The sequence below is a fragment of the Castor canadensis genome, chromosome 1, assembly GCF_047511655.1.
Source record: "Castor canadensis chromosome 1, mCasCan1.hap1v2, whole genome shotgun sequence".
NCBI lineage: Eukaryota > Metazoa > Chordata > Mammalia > Rodentia > Castoridae > Castor > Castor canadensis.
The window spans coordinates 44,055,233-44,076,901 of NC_133386.1; the positions used below are offsets into that span (position 1 = coordinate 44,055,233).

General features: G+C 36.2%; 1 protein-coding gene across 1 annotated transcript in view; it reads left to right on the top strand.

Annotated features, from left to right (window-relative positions):
* The window catches only part of Man1a1 (mannosidase alpha class 1A member 1), a 163,699-nt gene extending 144,254 nt beyond the window's left edge, over positions 1–19,445 (top strand). Inside the window, exons 9-13 of the mRNA XM_074075530.1 lie at positions 6,278–6,393; positions 10,437–10,656; positions 11,688–11,860; positions 16,202–16,317; positions 16,719–19,445. Coding sequence (XP_073931631.1) covers positions 6,278–6,393; positions 10,437–10,656; positions 11,688–11,860; positions 16,202–16,317; positions 16,719–16,845 — 752 coding nt within the window. The 3' untranslated portion in view covers positions 16,846–19,445. The remainder of the gene's footprint in view (positions 1–6,277; positions 6,394–10,436; positions 10,657–11,687; positions 11,861–16,201; positions 16,318–16,718) is intronic.
* The last annotated feature ends 2,224 nt before the right edge of the window (positions 19,446–21,669 follow it).

Here is a 21,669-nt window from a genome sequence, read left to right on the forward strand (position 1 = left end):
CAATGAATGGATAAAGAAAATGTGGTATTTACAATGGAGTATCATTTAGCCATAAAGAAGGAAATTGTGTTACTTATAGGAAAATAGATAGAACTAGAGATCATCAAGTTAAGTGACAACAACCAAACTCAGAAACAAATACCACATTGTTTTCCTCAGTGCAAATCTAGACCTAAAGAAAATGACGTGAATGGAAAAGGGAGACTGCTTGGAAGGTGGAACAAGCAGAACGGGAGGGCAAAAGGAGAAGGAAGTGGAAGTAGATTATGTGCATTTTGAAACTACAATAATGAAACCACTAAAATTGTTTTGAAATAGGAGTAAGAAAGAATAATATAGGTGTGGATATAATCAAATTACATCATATGCATGTAGGGAAATATCACAATGAAGCCCCTTTTTAAAATTAATAGATGGTAAAATTTTTGATTCAAAAAAATGTTACTCATAAGCAAATTCTTCAGGGTACTCATTTAAGACTGTAAAGAGTACTAGAGACTAAAACATTTGAGAGCCACTAGAGTATTAGGATACAAGACAATTAGATACAATTATCTAAAAGGGAGACCATTTTAAAAAGATCCAGTTACATGAGAACATCCTGGATTCACCTTCTAGGTCAGCCATAATATATATATTTGGCTGTGTTTCCTGGTACAAAGAGTCCTTTATATTTGGATTGTGTATAGGCAAATTTCCTGATGGAAAAACCAACAGGATTGATGAGTTTCATGTCCTTCTCCTCCCCCATCCTGTACCCTGTGTTCCAATCACAAAGAAGACACACTTTTTTATTCTTTCATCAAGGCCTGCTTGGCCCTGCCTAGGTCTTTGCTTGTGTTCTTTCCTTAGCTATTCTAACTCTCTTCTTTCCTTACCAAGGCTCAGCTCTATTGCCATTTCTTGAAGAAGCCTTCTTCTTTAAGGCCTTGGTTAGACCTTACTGGCATCCATTCCTCTTCTCTTTCTTTGTCTCCTGCCCTGGCACTTTTACTTCCATATCACATCCCAATGGTTCATATTCATGCCCATCTTCCTAGGAATGCAGAGCTTTGGAGAGCGAGAACCATGTCTTAGTCCTGTTTGCTAAGCCAGCACACATCATCTTGCACCTACCCACTGTTGACTTACTTGAAATTTGTGGACACTCAGGTACTTTGTATCATGTTTCTTTCTTTTGGTAATAGTTCTACTTTTCAAAGTTGCCCCTGCTCCTCACTTGTGGCTGAGAGGCAGCATCCCATCCAGGCCACTGATGACATAAATGGATTTTGTGGCTATTGATGCTAGATGTGAAGCTCCATGTCTGTATTTATAAAACGTGTGTGTGTTTTGTGTGTATCATGTCACTAGTATCATTGAGGGATTGCTTTGAAAAGAAAAACTCCGATTCACAAAAAGTCCAAAAAATTGAGAAGTAAAGACTTTGAGTATTTTAATCCTCCTATGCCTTGATTCTTTGCCTTTTGCTTTTTTTTGTTTTTTGTTTTTTAGATGTTAGAAATATTTTTATGGAACCTATTCCTATTAAGAAAAAAATAGTAACTTAGCCCTTTAGAGAAGAACATAACATTTGACTACAGCTGGGCCTGGTGGTGCATATCTATAATCCCAACACTAGGGAGGCTGAAATGGTAGGATCGCTAAATTCAGGCCAATCTGAGCTCCACAGCAAGTTAGTAAGACCTTGCCTCAAAAAAAAAAAAAATGTGTCTATAGTACACATTGCCATTAACAAATGTAAGAATACCATGTGTGCTCTTTCTACAGTAGACAGTCCTTTTTTTTTTTTTTCTTTTATTATTCATATGTGCATACAAGGCTTGGTTCATTTCTCCCCCCTGCCCCCACCCCCTCCCTTACCACCCACTCCACCCCCTCCCACTCCCCCCCCCTCAATACCCAGCAGAAACTATTTTCCCCTTATCTCTAATTTTGTTGTAGAGACAGTATAAGCATTAATAGGAAGGAACAAGGGGTTTTGCTGGTTGAGATAAGGATAGCTATACAGGGCATTGACTCACATTGATTTCCTGTGCGTGGGTGTTACCTTCTAGGTTAATTCTTTTTGATCTAACCTTTTCTCTAGTACCTGTTCCCCTTTTCCTATTGGCCTCAGTTGCTTTTAAGGTATCTGCTTTAGTTTCTCTGCATTAAGGGCAACAAATGCTAGCTAGTTTTTTAGGTGTCTTACCTATCCTCACCCCTCCCTTGTGTGCTCTCGCGTTTGTCATGTGCTCATAGTCCAATCCACTTGTTGTGTTTGCCCTTGATCTAATGTCCACATATGAGGGAGAACATACGATTTTTGGTCTTTTGGGCCAGGCTAACCTCACTCAGAATGATGTTCTCCAGTTCCATCCATTTACCAGCGAATGATAACATTTCGTTCTTCTTCATGGCTGCATAGAATTCCATTGTGTATAGATACCACATTTTCTTAATCCATTCGTCTGTGCTGGGGCATCTTGGCTGTTTCCATAACTTGGCTATTGTGAATAGTGCTGCAATAAACATGGATGTGCAGGTGCCTCTGGAGTAACAGTCTTTTGGGTATATCCCCAAGAGTGGTATTTACAGTAGACAGTCTTGTCCACATTTACTAAAATGTTTTCCACAGGACTTGCTTGGTTGCCAATACAAATAGTAAGCCACACCTAGAGATGCTTAGGGAGTGAGATGCTAAATTATCAAAAAGTCATATTTCACCTCTATGTTACTTTATTTTGATTTTTCCCAATGTCAATTTTTCATAACAACTTTATATTTTAACATTTTTATTAGTATATGATACTTATGCAGAGGGTTTCATTGTGATATTTCCATATAAACATGTATTTTATATCCCAATTTGATTCATCCCCTTTATTATTCTCCTTCCTATCCCATTCCCCTTTTTAACATGACTTCAGCAGGTCTTAGTGTTCATTCATATGTATTTAGAAAGTACCTCAATCATATTCACCTTCCTTTACCCTTTTCATTTACCCTCCACCCCCCACCTCCACCCCGCAGTTCCCTCTCCTAACATCACCTGTTTTATATTCCTGTCCTTCATCATTTAAGTGTCTGTTCATTACTCCCTGGGTATTTTGCCTTGGTGTTTTACCTGTAAATATATTGTGCTTAAATCAGTCTAACCTCTTCCACTGCTCTTCCTCTCCCTTTTCTCCCTACCATATTTTTCAACAATTTTCAGTGTGTTTCATTGTGTCTTGTTCCTGCACAGATGTGACATATTTCATTATTATACACTCTGTCATTCCTTTCTTCTTTTCTTTCTCCTTTAGTCTCCTCTAACAGTCCCACTTTGGGAAATATGTTCTGTATACATTTATACGTATATGTGATAATGCTTGTATTTGTATTGGATCTGTCTCCCACATATGAGAGAAGACATTCGACCTTTGTCTGTCTGAACCTGGCTAACTTCACTTAAGTTGATGTTCTCCCGTTCCATCCATTTACCTGCAAACGACAAAATTTCGTTTTTCTTTATGGCTGAATAAAATTCTATTGTATGTATATACCACCAATGTAAAATTTTTATAGGCAGAAAATTTAAAACTTAACCACCATTCACCAAATTAATTAAAACAAGTATATTATTACATAACCATTTCCTTCTTAAGAATCTCCAAATGCCCAAACTTGCTTTTCATCCATTACAGAGTCATAACCAAAGGGAGAAAAAATATCAAGCTGCTTCCGGCTATTAGTTTTCAACTCTCGTTGCTTTAACTCTGAAGGACAATGTCTGGATCATGGCCATCATTCCCTGTTCTTTCATTCAGTCCTTGTTATTTTGACAGTAACCAGACAGTGATTTGCTTTACCATGCATCACTTGCGTTTGTCTGCTGCAATCATGTTTATAACAACGGGGCTTGTTATTGATGAGATGATACTTAGTTTATTTAGTTTGTAAATGTCAGAGGTTTCTGTAGTGATTTATTTAGGAAACTATAAAGGTCACTTCAAACACTGCTATTTTAAGAGTCAGACTTACAACCTTAGAAACCCACTTTTCTATACAAATTAATATAATTCTGGGCTTTCTGCAATAAGGAAATTGCATATTTAAATACTTCAAAACATGGCCCTACTACTTTCAATAACTATAGGCTTTATTAAGGTTGACTTACAAGAATTTCAGTTTGTCAGTTTGTTTATTGAGTGCAAGATATTTTCCAGGAGCAGGTGTGGACTGGGAAACATAACAGCCCTGGTTCCTGCTCTCTTGGATCATGATCTTGTAAGGGACAGAAAACAATTCTACTGTATTACATAATTTTAAGTGTGGTAAATATATGCCATCAAAAACTTGTGAAGGGAACCTTGTGTGGATGTCAGGGAAGGTTTCTTCAAGGAAGTACCATGTGATCCCAGACATGAAGTATGTGCATTTCAAGCAGAGAACGAGGCCCATAGAAACCCTGAAGAGGGGTGAAGCCTGATATTTCTGAAGAACCAAAAGAAAAGGGACCTGTTAAGTGATCAGAGAGCAACTGAAACAAAAACAGAGAACACTGAGATCATGCAGGCCTCCTGGTCTCCAAAGACCCAAAACTGAAGAGCTTCAAGTAAAGATCAGTGAGACTCCCATGATAAGAAGTTGTCTAATGTGTGTGGGGACTAGACTGGAATGACACTGCCATTAGATCTTTCTGCAATGATGGAAATGTTCTGTGTCTTCCCTGTCCACCACAGTGGCAAGGGTCACATAGTAGAGCTACTGAGCACTACTGTGGCTAAAAAACTGGGTTTTCTATTTAATTTTAATAAATTTAAATGGAAAAATCACTATCAGAATGAAAGCAGGAAATGAGATCATGAGCCACTGCAGACACAAAGGCAGGTGGTAATGGTGGCTGGAGCCAGGATCCTATGGACAAGAACAGAGAGAGGAGTGGATGGATTCAGAGATACATGGAAAATAAAACTTAGAGTTTGAGAACTGATTATGTGTGGGACTGAGAAGTAACAGAAGAACTTAAAAATAACTGCCAAATTTGTTTTGCTTTGTTGGTGTTTGGTCTTTGTTTTGTTTTGTTTTTGTGGTGCTAGGGAATTGAAGCCAGGGCCTTGTGTAGGCTAGGCAGGTGTTCTACCACACAGCTACATCCGCACCCTCATTGACTACCTGATTTTTATGTGTATAGATGGGCAGATGTGTATACCTGAGCACAAGATAAGGTTGAGGAGGAAAAGATAGTGAATTCCATTTCTAGCATATTCAATTTTAGATGCCCACATAGACATCCAAATGGCTTTTTTCAATATGCATCAGGAAATCAATTGTCTTATAGATGCATATGTACTAATTTACTTTTGTCTAACTAAATCAACAAATACAGGTTTTATTTTTTAATAGATAAAATTAGTTTTGAGTTACAAAACTTAAAAAGCTATTCTGTTAATGCTCAAATTCTCTGAATTCCAGGAATGACGTCTCAAATAAATTATGTTTCTGGTTTTATAAGCAAATATACTTGAAAGATAAAAACATTAATTTAAGCCATAGGGGGAAAAATTTATACCTACTGTTATGTGGTGGAGAGCCAGCAGATCCAAATGTAAGATCTGGTGTGGGTTGTAAGCATAGCTGGCTCTCACCCATGTTGTAATCTCGCTTAGCCTCCAAAACTTAGTTTCCTTGCCTTTAAAATGAGGATACCTACCTGCATTTGCACATTGCTGATAGTTTTTGTAGTGGATCTGGACTCATAAATGGCAGCGGAGGTGGACTGTGGGAGTGTAGTATTAAGAGGAAAACCTGCCCTTTTTTCATTCTTACTGCCCTTGTCCCCTCAGTTTTTGACCCTTCAGATTGATAACTCTACAAAAATTACCAAATAATTTTAAAGGCAAGAATCTGAGGAGCCTCTTATTTTATTGCAAGCCACTTTTTTGAGATTTGCTAATGATCATAGCTTTGACAGAGTTTTATATTAGTCTGAGCTAAAATAAATAAAAATTTATTTAACTATGTACTGTTTACTAGAGGACCATATTTTTAGAATAAGAGATGGTCCCGTATCTTTCTCATCATGTTTACAAAACTATCCTGGTGATTATTATCAACATAGCACATTAGTTCACAGACCATCTGCTCATCTCAAAATATCTTTCTGAAAATAAGAGATTTGTTGGAATTTAAATGTAACATTGAGTTGCAGTTGACATGGAGTTTTACATCCTAGTTGCTAATGTGATTTTGCTATGTTATCTGAATTAAAAGCTGAGTCACTCTCAAATTCATTTCCCTCTCTTTTCAGGTCATGTATCGGTTGGAGGACTTGGAGACAGTTTTTATGAATATTTGCTCAAGGCATGGTTAATGTCTGACAAGACAGATCTAGAAGCTAAGAAGATGTATTTTGATGCTGTTCAGGTAACCCAATATTTAATTCATCTTTGCCACTCAGCTGTAACTGATAGCTTCAATATTAATCAAGCTTTAATGACAAAATGGAACACCACATGAATGGGTTGAAAAATATTTTCGGTTAGGTAGAGTTCACTATCTGCCAGTGTAATTATAACAACAGTAATCATACATGATTTTTTTAGTTCTAATAGGACAGTTAAAGGTTTTTAATATAATTCATACCTCATTTAATGAGTCACGTATCTGAAAAAGAGCTACAGTCATGGACAGCATGGACCATATATGACAGTGGTCCCAAAAGATCATACTGCTTGCTTATACCATAGCCATTTTAGTTTGTGTAAGTACATTCTATGATGTTCACACGATGAAATTGTCCACAGTGCATTACTCAGAATGTATCCTCTTCATTAAGCAAACATAACTGACTATACTCTTTCATAAATATGATTTCCCTCCATATAACTACATTTAAGATTATGGTAGAAAAACTCTGAATTTATACTCAGAAAATTGACTAAGTTGAAGTTGCTCAAGATTATTGATAGTCCCAATGGCTACTGTCATTTGAAATAAACTTACCTCCAGAGATGTATTGAAAGTACTATGTGGAAATCCACATATAAAAATATGACCAAATACTACTTAAGGAAATTCATTATTTATGATCCTTTTCAAAAATCCTTTATAATGCATCTGGGGTGTGAGGGAATAGATACGTGTTGAATTGCTTACTATGTGCCAAGCTGTGTGTTATGTGGATGCTTTAAATGAAGGGGTAGGTTGTTTATTTTCTCACAGTACTTTAAATATTATTCACTCAATTTTACAGATAAAGTTGCTGAACCCTAGAGAGATTATGTGTGGAATCAAAATTCAAACTAAAATTTGTGTCATCCCTAGTCCCTTTTTACTTCACCTCTCTACTAGTAAGATAAGTTAGAAACTATTTAGCAAAATCTATAGGAAGTAACTAGTATAAAGATAACCTAAATAAGCTTTGATTAAAAAATTAAAATTAAGTTAAAAAGTGAATTTTTAAAAATATTTTATATAAAATACTTTAACTTATGCCCAACTTTTCAAGAACAAAAGCTTCTTACCCAGAATGAAGTCCTTTGTGATTAAGAAACTTATGTGAATAACTCACATATATTCTTCTAATATCACTGTCAAAACTTTGAATAATGTTACAAAATTTTGGTTAAATCCTCAGAAAATTAACCTCCTTCTTGACTGCTCAGAATTTTTTTATAATCAGCAGTAATCATTCATGGGAAAAAATATAAACTTATAATCCCAGTAATTTAGCCATTATCCTAACCAGAGAAGTGTGGGTGATTTTGACATAGGCTCATTCATTTGTTTAAGTATAAATGTAGCTTGCTTTGATCTGGTTGAATAGATTGGAGTGTTCCATTGGTTTCTTGCCTTGATCAGTCAAGAGCCTCACTAACCAAAGCACTACCTAGAGCCTTTACTGCTTCACATCCTGGGATTAGAAATGCTGTGGTTACAGCATGGCCTTTGTTGGGCACAGTCTTTATTAAGGCACAGGATTAGCATCAAATGCAAACTAGGATATGGTCCCTATGGCCTTTTGCCTTCATTTGGTAATACTTGAATCTCATTCCTATAAGCTGTATTTTTCCTCATTTCTGTGAGGTTTCAGGTTTTGATCTAGGGAGTTCTCTATATATTATGGTTTCTATTACTTCACGTTCCAATTATCATACTAGCAGATATTTTAATTATTTTAATCTTAAAGTGACCCTCTCTAAGGTCTTGACATTCCAAGAAAGGCAGCTTTCAAATATTCTTTGAAATATTTTTCTCCTAGTTTCTAGAACTAAACCCACACCACTTTTAGTATCCTGTCGTCAGGCAAATCATTGACAGGAAAATCCATTAAGAGCAAATGAATTCAAAGAGTTTATTGTTTTTCTTATTAGTAAAACCGTTTTCAACCTATTGTGTATTTTTAATCTAGGGACAAAGGTAGAAAAACTAAACTTATGATTTTGAAAAGTAATAATGTTTTGTATAGCAAAGTTTCTTTCTGCTAAGTTGTACTCTTTATTAGTATAAATTAATTACATAAAGAAGTTTCATTGTGATACTTCCATATATGTATATAATTTACTTTGATCAAATCTACCCCCTCTTGTTAATCTCTTAAATCCCATTCCTTCCCTTGCCCTTTTAACAGTTTAAGTGGGTTTCATTGTGCTATTTTCATACATATGTAAAGTACTTTGATCACATTCATCACCCCCATCACCCTGTACTTTAAAAGTATGAGTCAGGCACTCTGGTACATATGTGTAGTTCCAGCTACATAAAGGCTGAGGCAGAAAGATTGCTAGAGAATAAGAGTTCAAAGGCAGGCTGGGGAATATATAGCAAGATCCCATATCAAAAAAAATCATCATTATCAAAATGAGTATACCTTAAATAATTATTGTTCTAGATAGTTGAGTTACTGAAGATACGTTACTCAGTTTTTCTCCAGGTAGATTTGGAATGCACTGAATCCCAAAGCAGTATGGGGTTTTTTTTGTTTTTTGTTTTTTGTTTTTGATGATGTAGCAACAAAATACTTTGAGCTTTCAGCTGGTTATTAAGGTCCTATCTGTACATCACATTAAGAATCCACAAGTAGTGAAAGATAGTTGGGAAGGTTATATATACAACATTTAGAAGTCCACAGGCTTCATCAAGCCAATATTTTTCAAATACAGAAAGATTAAACCACTAAATATATGGTAGTGTCTCTTCTTAATTAATTCTCTGTAGGCTTGACACAAAAATTTATTAGAGCCACTAAAGACTATTTTTCCTTCTTTGCACTTATTTACATTTTTCCCTGTTTCCACACAAAACCATTGCTTTGAAAGTCTTGGAACTTCATTTTAGTTTATTTTAAAAGGTAGCAAGTTGGTCAGAATCATGCCAAAAATGATGTAGTACTTTATTCAGTATCCATAGCTGGCTAATATTGTTTCTGTAATCTGTGCTCAAAAGCCATTACTCCTGCCATGTAGAAAGAATAATTTCTTGGGTGATGAACAAGTATCTGCTTGAAGGACTTTATTGCAATTTGTGTTATGAGAAGTGTAAATAGCTAAGATGTTCAGTTGCATTAAATAAGAATGAAATATTAATGTAATAAGTAAACCATCAATAAAATTAGCTTAACCACAGTTAATGAGCACAGCATGTTCATTTATTTCTTACCATCCTAGTTTCATTTGTTTATTTCTAATAAAGGTAGGAAAGGTTTTATCTGCCTGTGTATTCATTTTCATTCGTTCTTTTCTATCTACTCTTCTCAAGTTTGCTTCCTGAAAAATCTTTCTTTTTTGACAGCAGTGACAGCTATAAACACAATCATAGTTTTTTCCTTCTATGATGTAAGAGGGGCATTTTCTGTTAGAGACATGAGAAATTAGTAATTCCAAATACACCTCATTTTTGCTTTTTAAAACATAAGGCCTATTTTATTTACCTATCTAGTTTTAAAGAATATCAACTGTCCTTGGGAGAAATAATAAGATATTTTATGTCATTTTATAGGCATTATCATTTATCCCAGATTTAAAGGGGCATAAAGGAGTAAAAGGAAAGACTAATGTCATCAGCCTGAATTTTATACCCAAATACACTCACTCTGTCCATCTACAGTGAGGCCTGGGTTTGTGTTATTTTGCCATTTTTGAACATGAAAATGTAGTGACCAAACTATTACCACTGCACCAGTGGCCTGTCTTGGAGAAGGGGATGGCTTTGGGTGTGTGAAGACTGCAAGTGTTTAGTTATAGGTCCAAACAATTCAACTGGGGTGACCTACCTACCAAACTAAGTGATGAATTCAAAGAAGACTACAGAAAGCAATAACATAATATTTCAGGTTGAATTGGATTTGCAATGCCAAAACAAAGTTGTGAGTCATGTTGTATTTTTTAATTATATTTTAATAATACTACAGTATTTAGTATAAATTTGAGAAGGGATTACAGAATGTTAAAAATAAGTATTATTTTCAGGCCATTGAAACTCACTTGATCCGCAAGTCTAGTGGGGGATTAACTTACATCGCAGAGTGGAAAGGGGGTCTCCTGGAACACAAGATGGGCCACCTGACCTGCTTTGCGGGAGGCATGTTTGCACTTGGGGCAGATGGAGCTCCTGAAGGCCTGGCCCAACACTACCTTGAACTTGGGGCTGAAATTGCCCGCACCTGTCATGAATCTTACAATCGCACCTGTGAGTACATATTATTCTTCATGTGCAGTTTATTCCTCCATGCTTTGATTTTGTTCAGTAAGGAACTTTATCATCACTGCCATCAAGTGAGACCTGTTGAAACTATTCCAGGAATGGTGGTAGCGGGGATAAAGGAGAATGATGGAGGGGGTGAATTCAAGTACGATATACTTGATATATTGTAAGAACTTTTGTAAATGCCACAATGTACCCCCACCCAGCACAACAATTAAAAAAAAGAGAGAGAATATTCACTGTGCCTGGTGACACTTGATGGCCATTATTAAGGCCTTAAATGAATTTATATTTGAACTTTTAAAGGCACTGCTTTCATAGGTAGATGATAGATAGATAGATAGATATCCCTTAGTTTGCCAAGTAAGAATCCATCCCAGTAAGAGTTAAGCTATTTACTAACTCCTGCAGGCCTCTGTCCCAGTACAAAAAGAATAGGACTGAAGGTGTGGCTCAGACAGTGGAGTGCCTGCCTACTAAGTATGAAGCCCTGAATTCAAACCCCTACTATTTTCAAAGGGAAAAAAATACTATTCAGTAGAAAAAGAGACCATTTTGTAAACAATTACTAATTTTTCCCCAACCCCATAAAATAGATCATGCATCTGTCTTCCTGCTTACAAAATAGGTACTTGATATGCAAAGATTAAATAGCTGGCCTTTGTGACACAATAACAGAATTCTCAACCACTGAGTTTCCAGAGAACTAATAAGTTTCCAGCTAATAGTAAGTGCCTCATATTCATCTGGTCAGTGCTCAGCAAATGGAATTAAATGGGAAAAAAAAATAAAGGCTTGTTACCGTTTTATAAAATGTATTCTTTTAGATGGCTAAGTTTTAAAAGTATATTGAATGTATGTGTAATATATGATGCTCGTAACTAATCCGCAGAATGATTATTTTGGCATCTGTCTTCAATGCGGTCAAGTACTTTCTAGCTTCGTTTAAGTTACAGACCCTAAGCATTGTATAGGATGGGACGGTAACCCTTGTTCACCCATTAAATGTTCTTTAGTTATGAAACTGGGACCAGAAGCTTTCAGATTTGACGGTGGTGTCGAAGCCATTGCTACAAGGCAAAATGAAAAATACTACATCTTACGGCCAGAAGTCATTGAGACTTACATGTATATGTGGCGACTGACTCATGATCCAAAGTACAGGAAGTGGGCCTGGGAAGCTGTAGAGGTGATGTTTTAATTTCCATATGTTTTGTTGTTGTTTTGCGTATTTTTTAACAAATAACTGTGTCAGTGAAAGGTGTTCAGCGATACCTGTAAATCTGGCATAACCATTTTTTCTGTAACTTTTAAAGCTGTGACTAGAGTTTTTTCTTCCATTCAGAACCAGGTGTTTCCCATTGAGTCGTTCCATACCCTTGACTTCGGCTTTGCTTAATATGACAGTTATATAAGGATACTACTGGTAGACTTGCGTATTGAAGGAGATATCTAGAAGGACACATTATAACATTAAGTTCCCATGACTATGGAAATGATGCTCGCGCTGTCTTCTTTTTCTTTTTTCTTCGGTGGGACTGGGGTTTGAACTCAGGTCCTTGGGCTTGTTAGATAGGTGCTCTACCACTACAGCCATGCCTCCAGCCCAGTGATGGTTGCCGAATTCCACAAAGTGTTACTGATAACTTGGGGATTTTCATCCCTGTCTGTTGTCTGTTTCAAGAAGTTACTACAGGTACATGTTTTGTTTTGTTTTCCTTTGAGCTTTAAAGTAATAGTATACACTGTACTTACATTACAGTAAGTAAATTACTTAGACCTACTTTTAGAAAAGAACTTATGGAAAAATTACTGGAACAATGAACAGGCAAATATTTAAAATGGAAAAAATAAAGTGTCTGAAATTTATCCCCCCCCCCAAAAAAAAGAAAGAAAATTTACTTTGTATGAGTATATTCCTTCACTGTCTCAGGCTTCTCTTAAAATCTGTAAGTTTTCCATCTGTCTCAGTGTGGTGTTTTAATTGTGTCTCACCTCTTGAGTCTCTTTCTGCCAAATATAGTATATTATCTTCCTAAACTAATCTATTGGACACTTTGTGTGCTGGATTGCCAGAGGAGGTGCCCTCAAGGCTATGCATTAAACGATGTCTAATTTAAAGAGCTATTATTCTGAAAAACGTGGGAGGAAATTCAGGGCATAAGAACAAGCAAATGCTTTAATAACATGCTCATTCTCTAGAGCTCTTTGTTAGAAAGCTAGTTATATTTAAAAACTGTCCTTAGGAATAACTTCTCTCAGGAAATCTAAAATAAATACTGTTTTTTTGTAAAATTTAAACTAAAACTTGGAAAGCCATTGATGAATCTTATAACCCCTTCTTTTAGTGTATCTCTTATCACTAATAGTCAGTCATTTTAAGTAACAGACTATGCAGTCTTCTAATTATGTTCAATCATTAGTAATTCTAATTACTTTAAATTTTTGTTATATTTTTCTCTGAAAAGAATATAATAAAATTTAGGTTCATCTAAGCTTTATTGATAGGGATTATTCAGTCTTGAGTTAGCCAGCAAAGGAATTATGATTTTAGATTACAAATATCAATTTAAATTGGAAAATCAATAACATGTTTCATCAAATCTAAGATACAACAATCTATAAGAAGCCTTATTATGTCAAATACCATTAAGAAAGAACAACACTGCAAATTAAAATAAGACTTGCCAATTTTGTAGATGCTAAAATGTGAAAAATATATGTCAGAGAATGATCAGCAGTGGAGACCAAGTAAATCCGTGTTGCTCCGTGCGCAGGAAGCATTGGTTTGCCTGATTCTTCAGGGTGGCTATTTGTGGAATAATAAAGTTTATTTTATGCATTATGATTTTTATGTCTTGTCAACTCTTTAGCATGACATAGGATGTGGAATTGTTTCCCTCTATCAGAACACAGCACACATACACACACACGCACACACACACCCTTCCCATTTTTTGCTACTGGTAATTTCTGTTAGAAATTGAAATAGAGTAGTGAGCAGGAGTGCTGGGGTCTCCTGTCTCAGCATGAAAACCATTGCCTTGGAAGGCAATGGCAGCATTTGTTTTTCCCTGTGGTCCATCCCTCTTGTCTGCTTGTTTCAGTGTCAGCCCCAGTGTGTCCAGCAACTCCAAGTTGAAGCACCTGGTGTTTCGCAGCTGTTCTGCCTCTGACTCAGTGCTCACTGCTCAGCCATCTCAGTCTTCCTTTTTAAAGGAATAGTTCTGTGGTGCATCCTGCATGGCCGTTCAAAGCATTTCCAGCAGGAGTGAGCCCCATCACACACAACTCAACCCACTCAGCATGTCTCATGGCTCTGCTCTCATTTGCTTCACTCTCACTTCCTGATATCACCTCAGTAAACTTCCTGTTTCCAACCCTCATCTCATTTTCTGTTTTTATGAGTATATTCTTATTAGAAAATAATAATGGGTTTCATTATAACATTTTCATGCATGCATATGATATGCTTTGGTCATATGTATCCCCGTCTTCTGTTCTCCTCCTCCCTTCTAAAATAGTCCCTCTTCATGCTCTATTTTTAAAGGAACCCAAAAATCACCTCTCCAGCCTTTACTCAAAGACACACCCCTCTCCATATCTTTTTTCCCCCTTGGGGTTTGAATGCAGGGCTTTACACTTGTTAGGCAAGCAGTCTACTGCTTGAGCCACACCTCCAGCCCTTTTTGCTCTGGTTATACTGGAGCTAGGATTCTCCCTATTTGCCTAAGCTGGCCTGGACCGCCTCTTATTTATGCTTTCCCTCTCCCCCATTGCTGGAATGACAGGTTTATGCCACCATTTCCAGTTTTTTCCCATTGAAATGGGATCTCCCACACGTTTTTCCCAGGCTGGCCTTAAACCACGATCTTCCCAATCTCAGCCTTCCAAGTAGCTACATTACAGGCATAAACTACTGGCACCCAACTTTCCTCTACGTATCTTCACCACTTGGCTAGTCCTCATCAACTCAAGGACTTTGTAGCACAAGGGAATTTACTAACTGTTCTCCCATTTTTGAATGGGAGAAAGCGTTACTTCTTTTGAAAACAAAATTTATGGTGTTCAGTGCTCTGGGAGTCTAGGTGAGTTGGGAGGATCACTCTTCTACATTTGAGTTTCCCAATCATCTGAAAGACAGCACATTCTGCCAGCTCTTCCCTTCGTCATTCATCAGTTTTTCCACCTTCTTCTCCTGACATCGTTTCCAGATGTGGTCTTTCAAGGATGAGTAGTGTGACTCAAAAATCCCTGGCGTATATGAAATTATGGTGAAATAATGTGAGCTACTCCATTAGCTACTGTTGAGTCTCATCTCTTGTTCTATACAGTACTTGTTTTCAGCCATGCTTCCAGTTGGTAAAGTATTTGTAAGCTATTGTCCTGTCTTCTAACAAAACACTCCATTCCCAGACTTCTTTCACTGATACACTTGATAAACCTGATTTCCATGTCTCAATTATCTGTCCTAATAATAATGTCAAATAAAATAAGAAAAAAACTATATAATTCAGCAGTACAGGACTGAACCCTTCCTCCATAGGTGAACAGTAATCCATTAACCACAGGTGTTCAAGCACATGAACCCACCTAACAGAAATATCTGATAACTTCTTTTGCTTTTTGTCAATAATGTCATGAAGATCTGTATTAAATTCCTCCCAGTTAAACATCTGACAACCTATGGATGAACTTTATCAGAATATTAATTGTACATGTAAATTCATATAGATTGAGTAATGTCTTACCTGGTCCACACTAGAAGATAAGACTTATATAGGAATTTTCCTGTTTTTCTTTGCATACTTTTCTTTAGTACCTAACCCTTTCCTCATAGACATTCAGATTCTCCAAGAGTGATTTATTGTTCCATTTCCTGCTTCTACCTCCCCAGGCATGATCCCTGTTTCCAAACGTTCTCTAAAATGTTCATATTGTCTGGATCTTTCTGTTCTCTTTGAGTTCAGAGGGCCTTCATAGCATTATCCCTTGGAATTCACTCTTGGAAACCTCCATGGATTAGCCATTCACCTTTTCTGGTAGATAGGCGAATGCTGTCAGTGGTTTGCTGATCAACAAACCTATTCTGTAAGGGCTAGAAAATACTAGGCTTGAGACCTAATAGTTTCTCTTGCACTGCTCAACTCTGCCATTATAGTACAAAAAGCATTCACAGATGTAAGCAAATGAGTATGATTGTGCTTTGATAAAACTTTATTTACAAAAATAAACAAGACTTGATTTAGCCTGTGGTCTTCGATTTATGAAACCCTACTCTAGACCACAAGAGGAAATGGCAGAAATCAGTAAAAACTAAACCTAGAAGTGTTTCCAGTTAGTTAAGATAATGTTTCCTTTGGCTTTTCAATTCTATTTGCCTATTTTATGGCTTTTAAATTTTCCACCTAAAACTGTTACAAAATTGCATTCAATTTGAATCCTTATTTTTTTCTGAGTTTGACAATGTAATAATAAGGCATAGGAACAATCGGTTTATAGATATTTTCCCCTCTTCTCTGTAATTCAGGCCCTGGAAAATCACTGCAGGGTGAATGGAGGCTATTCGGGCCTAAGGGATGTTTACTTCATTCATGAGAATTATGATGATGTCCAGCAGAGTTTCTTCCTGGCAGAGACACTAAAGTAAGTAAAAATGATTCTGAAAGTATGTGGCTGAGGTGCTGAATAGCTCTCCAACGTAGATGTCTTCGTTGTGAATGCATTTAAATTATACCAGGCATGACTGACTCAAAATGCCATTCTACATGCATGGTAGTAATTGCGTGCAGATGGCTCTAGTCGCTACGAAGTTTGGTGACTTGGGACTGCTTTGTTTGGTTCTCTTGTGCTCCCACCGAAGCACAGAGTAAGTTACTCCATGTTAATGAGTATGTTTGTACCCCCTCGGTACCGATAGATTTGACTGTTGTCCGTGGTTCTCCATAAGATGAATGGAGACACTGATGTGGTTTCTGCTGCATCTTGGTGGTTTCAGTGCCTGACATGGTCTCTTAAGCCTCACGTACTCATTTTTCTCTTATCAGATATTTGTACTTAATATTTTCTGATGATGATCTTCTTCCACTGGAGCACTGGATCTTCAACACCGAGGCACATCTTCTCCCTATACTCCGTGCAGATAAAAAGGAAGTTAAAGTCAAAGAAAAATAAAAAGATGTTTTATATTTTACTCTGCTTCATTCCCTCCACTGCATACCTTAGTAATTCCTTTTCTGGTAATCAGACGTGATGAACTTTTATCAGTAAGTCTGTAATTATTCTAAGTTCTAAAATTGTTTTGCAGTCTTTTGTGTTTATTATCATAGGCATAAATGTACCTAAATTCCTTACTCCTTTATTATTCAGTCAGTGGATCCACAGCTTTTGTTTGTCTGGGATGTTTTTTAAGTAATCTTTCATCTCTGGAGTTCATGATGGTGTGATATCACTTTCATGAAACGGAATAGAAAGAATACCAATGACTTCTTAATTACAACTTGATTTGACTGCAAAACTTTTTCCTCCTCTATGAGGAGATGATGTCTGCTTTAAGCTGTAATGTTTTGCCATGTTGCAAAAAGCCATAATAATAAATGAAGTATTAAAAAAGCTTTTTTCCTTTTCAATTTCATGTTAATCTGGTTTGTCTATCCACCAGAGACAGATCTTATAACTGTGACAGCCTCCTTATGTGGGTCTATCATTATTTGATAGAATGTCTTCTAAAATACTTCATTCACATTGTAATTCAAATTACAAAGTCATCCCAAAAGAATCATCTCATGTTGACCTAGTTTCATTGGAACTGCCATATATTTTATTGGTTAATTATATTAGTGTTTCTTCAGTTGTAAATTTCTTCTCTGCTTTAATTTTAAATGCCCTGTGTCATTTCTATCGCGTACTGGTTAATTTCTTCCATTCCCAACCACACAGTGAGGTGAGCTCTTGGGTTTTGCAGAGTTCTACTATCACTGAATCATGTTTTTTAAAGGGAAACAGTGTAACTGTCAATGTGCTAGCTATTGCTTTTAACAGAATATATTTTTTAAAATTGGGTCTCTAAATGGGGTGAGAATTTCATATGGCTATTAGTTCAATTGCTTACATTTCATCATTAACTGTTTCTTAAAAAAAGAAAGCATTCCATTTGGTTCAGATTTGAAAAGGGCCCTTTCTCAAATGTAGTAAATTACTTCACTTCAGTTTATGAAAGCAGGATTTGACTCAGTGAAAGAAATTTTGCCAGTTTATCTATTCATGGTCTATTAAGAAAAATCTAATAAATTCTTAGGGCAAATAAGAATATAAGATATTTAGTTAGTATGGTTACATAAAGACCCCAACTTAGAAGAAATAAATAATAATGGACATTCTTAGTCCCCCACAATTTGATCTGCAGCAGATCAAAATAATTACATGATTCTTCTAAACTTTGTTTTGAAGTATGAATGATTTTTCCAAGAATAGATTTGGTGATACCTTGTGTTTTCTTATCATGTTGGTTCTTTAGGTGAAAGGGCTAATATGATGACACGCATACTAAGATGTGAAGTCTTCCACCACCTAAATGCTTAACCTAGAATGGTCAAGTCAGATCAGTGAAAGCCCACGGACTAGGCTGAAGCATATAAAGTTGCCACATTTGGAGTTTTAAAACTGCCTACATCAGTAGTTTCATATGGTTCAACCTAGTATTTTTAAGACAATTCTTTTCTTAGGTCTTGATAGACAATAATTTTATCTATTTCAGCTTTTTAAAATGGCTCAAAAGATTTTCTTTGTCTCACAGGACTACTTTGTGTGACCTGTTTTCTTTTGTTTTTAATATTGTACATTGGTATATGCCAAAGAATAAATTAGTAAAATTAGTGAGTAAGTAAGATCCCTCAATACATTGCTATGGCCAGGTTAATGGGTCTGTGTGTCACAGAATAATTTCTCCCACGTACAGCTTCAGGTCACCTAATGAAATGAATGAATGCCAAGAGTCTTTTTTCCTAAAACTTAAGGCAAAATATAAAAAATTACTGCCAAAATTGAACCAGTATTTATAATTTTTGCATAAATGTCCTTGAACTAGCAATTGAAATTAATTTTCTTTGCATTTTCTTTTGGTTCGAAGAAGTACACAAAGCTGATAAGTTTTCTGCAGCAGATGGGGTATTAAAATCAGGTGGTGTGTACACACTACACTGTAATGTACCTTTTGTATCTGGGTATAAAGACAAGAAGCTGTACTACATATTGCTTTGCCAATGGCAAGAATCGTTTTTTAGTTCAAGAATAGTTTTGTGGATTTTTTTAATGTAAGTCCCAAAACACCAAAAATGTAAACAAGAGATTTATGTTATAGTGATGTAATTTAATTAAACTGATTGTGTTAATTATTTTAAACAGCCGAAGTCTCTAGGTAGACACTGTCTTTCATGCATTTTTCAACAAAATGTGCATTTGAGTCTACATGCTCAGCACATCCTTAAACTAGCACACACTTTTGTTTATGCAATATGTTTTGATGTACTTTGCGCAATTAATATTTCACACATAAGTTGTATGCCAATTTATAGAACTCAGTGACTTCTTATCCTGACTTTTTCATGTGTATTACACGTTACATTGATTGTTTTTTTATTTGTTCATAACTCCATTCTGTCATTTTCAACTTTATATAAATCTCTAATGTTATGGAAAGCATAATAGATTGACACATAATTTTTAAAAATTATATTTGTAAGATTTCTCTATTGTGAATAAAGTCTTTTAATATATCTCCTTATATGTCATATTTTCTCCCTTTAAGTAAGCTTCTGTATGTCCAGAGGTGAGTGTGTACAGGTGCAAATGTGATAGCAAATACACCCACAACTAGGGAATCTTGAGAGGGAAACATTTCCCATTAAAAATTCTGCATTGCAAATGACTTTGCCTACACAGCCTTTGGTTCATCAGGAATTTGTTGAGCCTGCATTCAACACCAGGCAGGGAGTTGGTGCCAGAAATGACATAAAGCTGATGCTTGTGCTAAAGTTTGCAATCCAAAAAAAAGATCATATTAACCTCACCCACCCACCCCTGAAACTAGCTCACTTTTGCTGCACAAGTTCAGGGGAGCACTATTAGGGTAGCCAGGGAGGCTTGGTAGAACTTGGAGAGAGCCTTCTTAGCACCTAAGAGAGAACTTAGGCTATAGGAGAGCTGCCAGTGTTTTTGAAAATGCCTAGGTTTTAAAGATGTATGTTGTATTTTTCTCAGACATTTTGGTTGCTATTCCTGCTGCCTAGAACTCTTTCTCCAGGGTTTCTGTGACTCATTCCTCACCTCATTCAGGTCTCAAAGGTGACCTTATCAGAGTGACTTCTTTGGCATGGCAGTGTAAAATATCCTATAATCCTTTCCCCTTACCCTATTTTATTTTCCAAAAGCATTGTTTGTGTTGACTTGTTTGTATTTTGGAGGCAGTGCCTCCCTGTATAGCCCAAGCTGGCCTCACATGGAGTTCATGATTCCTCCTGTCCCAGCCTCCCTAGTGCTTTGATTAGATGCACATGCCACTATGTATACCCAGCTCCCACCACTATTTTGTGTGACTGAATCTTACAGTCCCTGCCTCACGGAGAAATAAAAATTTTTTAAAGACTTTCACTAGAACTAGTTTTTCACCTAACATACAGTTAGTTAAATGCAAGCCTTCCAAATTCAATTATTTGTAGCATAAATGGCATAAGTTGTGTTTACTCTGATGATGACAGATTTGTTAAAATTTATTCTAAGCATGATTTTTATTCATACTAATTGTCGGCCATCTACACAGAAATGGCAGCTTGGCAGCCAATACATCTAATTTCTGATACTGATATGTAGGCAGTAGCTTAAAATTTTTAAAAAAGTAAACAACATAATTTCCTAGGGTAGGCATGGAGTTTACATATCTAATTGCCATTTCAGCTCCCTAGGTCATGCGTGAAATCTGAGGGTAGCATAGGGAATCTTAAACTCTCACTGATTTAATGGTCCAAAGGCTGATACCTGTTGTTGTTGTTGTTTTCCAGGCTCATTCCATCCACTCTAGCCAATACATGAGTCATAATTTTCAAGAAATATTTACCAGGCATCACATATGCATTTAAAGTATTAGAACTATGTGGGAGTCTAGACAGCATTTAGACCAACTCTTTTACCAAATATGAGGAAACTGGGGGATTTTCCCAGTTAGAAACTATTTTCTGTCCTTGTATGCTGCCAAGCACAGGGATGTGGAAGATTCTATGCTAATAAAAAAAATGACATATGAGAGCATAGGTTGTGTCCAACTAGCTACTCTAAGATAAAGGTATAAATTCAGAGTTCATCCTTAGAAACAGGTTTAAGGCTGTATGTCTCTTGCAAGGTGTAGGCTACAGTTGACCTACGACACAATTTCTGGTATGGTTTATTAAAATGCCAATTCCAGAATCTTCACCCAAATTTAACATCAAAATTGTGATGAGGTCCTGGAATTTACACATTTAACCAGCTCTTTGTGTTCTTCATATGCATACAAATAATGAGAATTATGATTTTAGGGTATAGGGGGATGGAAGTCCCAAGACTAGAAGAAGAATTAATGAATTAATATGCCGGTCATAACAAACACATATGTACTTTTCTTCTATCTGTAACTTTAAGTACAACTTGACAATATTGATCACTTTGGAAACAAATTGATCCTTTTACAAAAGCACTTCTGAGCAGTAAGCCATGCACCCTAAATCTTTTAGAAGCAGATTCACACTGATTTTTAAACACAATTCTTTCTTATTAGGGGACTCTCAAAAGTATTAACTTCAGTTATCCCTGTTTTTAGACAGTGTTTATTTTGTTTGCTTGCTTCTCTCCATAGCTGCTTTTAAAATCATTTCTCAAATTGTTTCTCCTGTTCTTGTCGATTTTAACATCACTGACAATTGACTACACAGAAATCCTAGTTGGGCTAGGTGTCATGTAATGTATAAA